General features: G+C 31.4%; 1 protein-coding gene across 1 annotated transcript in view; it reads right to left on the reverse strand.

Annotated features, from left to right (window-relative positions):
• The window catches only part of LOC107854124 (L-tryptophan--pyruvate aminotransferase 1-like), a gene marked incomplete in the record, with an annotated part of 3,501 nt that extends 700 nt beyond the window's left edge, over nucleotides 1-2,801 (reverse strand). Inside the window, 3 exon segments of the mRNA XM_047398905.1 lie at nucleotides 217-508; nucleotides 1,136-1,416; nucleotides 2,071-2,801. Of these exon segments, the coding sequence (XP_047254861.1) occupies nucleotides 217-508; nucleotides 1,136-1,416; nucleotides 2,071-2,382 (885 nt within the window).
• Nucleotides 2,802-3,222: the final 421 nt, after the last annotated feature.

Consider the following 3,222-nt stretch of genomic DNA (forward strand, 5'->3'; position numbering starts at 1 on the left):
TATATATATATATATATATATATATATATATATATATATATATATTAATATTGAAAAAAGAGTAACCATGAAAAACACATCTAAAATATCTCGATTTCAAATAGTTCAGGTCTGCTTTATAAAATAGTTGGTGAAATATAAAAAATTATGTTATTTTTTAAACAAACCAAAAAAAAATTTTAATAAATGTAATACAGTAATATTTTTGTGTTTACCAGGGTGTGATTCAGAGAACTTTTTTGTGAAGAGGCAATACTGAAGAGGGTATTTTTGGAGGACAAAAAGGTCATTGGCCTTAACAACTTGTCTTAACCTCTGCCATCTGTCAGTCAAAAGAGACTGACCATATTCAAAGAAATTATCCAATGTGGGATTCACACAGCTATCAGAGATTACTCCAAGAATCTTAGCAGCTCTAAGTTGAGCTTCCTTTGATACCCCAATTGTGCTAACCTCCATGAACTTTATCATCTTCCTTGCCACCTCTTTGTCCTTAACAAGTGCCCAACTGCATGCCAATCAAATTAAATGACACCATCTTAGTGAGAAGTTGAAATTGGTATTTGAAGGAGTCTAAAACCAACGATAAAATTATCTCTATTGATACTTACAGTAGTGTAAACTACCTAAAACACACCCTCTCAGTGTTTTAAAGCATGCATGTTCTAAAACATATTTTATGAATAAGCAGTTTTGAATTTGGATAGAGGTGTTGCTAAAAAAAACCACTCCTCTGTCAAATTACTTGTCATTATTTTTATTTACATTTATATTTTTACGTCATTTTTTACCAAGAAAATCAAAACAAGATTTCCTGTTTTACCCTTAATTTATTTATTAAGACTTTTTGAAATTTCAAATGGTCAATTTTAACTAGTACCACTTAATAGAGGTAGTATGATAAAGTTACTATTCAATCATTTTTTTTCTTAATAGGTGTGTCGAGTTAAAAAATACATGTAATTTTGGATCGAGGAAGTAGTAGTTGATGTGCTTGATAAAAAAATTCTCATAAACATTTTTTCTGTTAAATGCCTAGATTGCCTAATTGCAATGTTTTAATTTTGTGTTACTCTTTAATTTCGTCATTATGACCTCACTTATAATTAATGATTGCAATGTTTGAAAAACTTACCCGATTCTAGAACCAGCATGGCCAGTGCATTAGGAAACAGTGAAGAGCATAACATCATGGTTGACAGGTGAGGTGATAGCAGTGTACTGTGGCCAATAATAAGCTAAATCATGGATTAATTTTCCTTGATCTCCATTAACTACAGGCTCTCTAATAACCCCATCAGGGTTATTTGGAGATGTTATGAACTCAATATATGGTTCATCTTTGTCATAATTTCTTGCATCTCCTGCCCATTTGTGTAGCTCTGACCTCTCAAAATCAGTCATTTCTGGATATGACTGCAAAAGACAATTATTATTAGTAATTAATCAAGAAAACCCCTTTTAAATTAGACTAATTAAGTCACATGATGTGTGCTAAGAATTATGATTCATGTTGCAGTCAGGGGTGTATGTGGTACAGTAGTCAGTGAAGTGAGTTGATAACCATCAGATTTCAAGTTTAAATTCTAACAAAGGGAAAAAACATTATGATTCCTTTCCAACTGTCCAAATCATTTTAGGATTAGAGGGAAACTAGCCCGGACTTAGCAATTATAAATGGAAAAAAATTATGATTCATGTTATATAGTTGATGGATCTGACATGTACCAAGAACCATGTGAATAATTATTAACGAACAAGCACTAATATTATACTATAAACATGTATGTTTTGCAAATCTTTGCATGAACCATGTTCCTATATGTTTCTTTAGGATACAGTGTAACCAACATTGTCTCAGCGAGAGGCATGGTATGTTTGACATAAATGACGCATTATTAAACTCTTTTGCCGTTGACTTGTAATTAAAGGTTAATTAAAGATTGATCAACATTAGACATGTTAGTATAATGTCTAAAGTCAAAAGGGATTCTTAACCTTGGTGGCCATTAAATAAAATTTAGCTTTATGTCATAATTGTAATTGATGTATAAAAAATATGTTACGTACCGAATAAAAAGGTGCAGCTGCAACGACGTTGATTGGGTGTGGTTGATTTGTAGGAGAAAGAGCATAGAGTGCCGCCATAATAAGCTGGCTGGATCCATTGCCAATAACAACATAATAATCATCCACAATTGCATTTCCAACCACATTGTGCAGCCTCCTGATTTCTTCCTCTAGTTTGGACTCCAAGAACCAACACAAGCTCTAGCCATTAGCAAAATAACTCAATGACTCATAACCATCGAATGTTATGTCACACATATTCCCCATTTTTCTCCAATATGACTCGTACATTACTGGATCACCACTATACATATACACATAAAAGTAATGAAATTCGAAATCAGTAAGAATTATTTGAGTGCATCTACCAATTGTAAAGAAAATGGACCTCTAATATGACTACAATGTCATATTTTAAAAATTGTCATTGGATCCTATAACCTATATGGAATAAAACACCAACAGCAACAATATACCCAGGTTAGAGCGTACGCAGTCTATACCACTACCTCACTTGTGAGGTAGAGGTTGAGAGGTTGTTTCTGGTATACCCTCAGCTCAATAAGAACAAAAATTGAAATAAATAGTAAAAGAATACTCACTGATCCAGATTGATATTGATGAGAGTGCCCATACTGGTATTTTCTGGTGTTCTACGCTTCTTATGTAAAACCTTAAATCAATCAAAAATAAGAATGTATTATAATGTATTGAGAGAAGAAAAAAGATTTGAGTTACATATTTCATGTCTTATATGTTGCTCTCTATATATAGGGATGGAGACACCTAATGCCACATATTAAAGTCTTTTTAATTAATACATAGATTATCTTATTAATTACACTTGTTAATCTCCACAAAACACTCTAATAATTTGACTAGATTTTTAAATGTCTTTTCTAATCTTAGACTTTTTTTTTCATCTTATCTGTTAAGGTGAATGGTAAAACATCTTTACTTCGTTTTTTTTCCATTTTATCTGCTAAGATGAATGGTAAAATAAAGATTGAATAGAGCCTCTAGTATTTTCCACGTAATAAAGGAGAATAAATCTTTTGTATACAAAAAGAAAAATATATTTATGACATATATGGGAGGATCTAAGGTTCATGAATCTCCTTGGCAAAAAAAATATTTAAATTATCTATATAT

Source organism: Capsicum annuum, chromosome 11 (assembly GCF_002878395.1).
Source record: "Capsicum annuum cultivar UCD-10X-F1 chromosome 11, UCD10Xv1.1, whole genome shotgun sequence".
Lineage (NCBI taxonomy): Eukaryota > Viridiplantae > Streptophyta > Magnoliopsida > Solanales > Solanaceae > Capsicum > Capsicum annuum.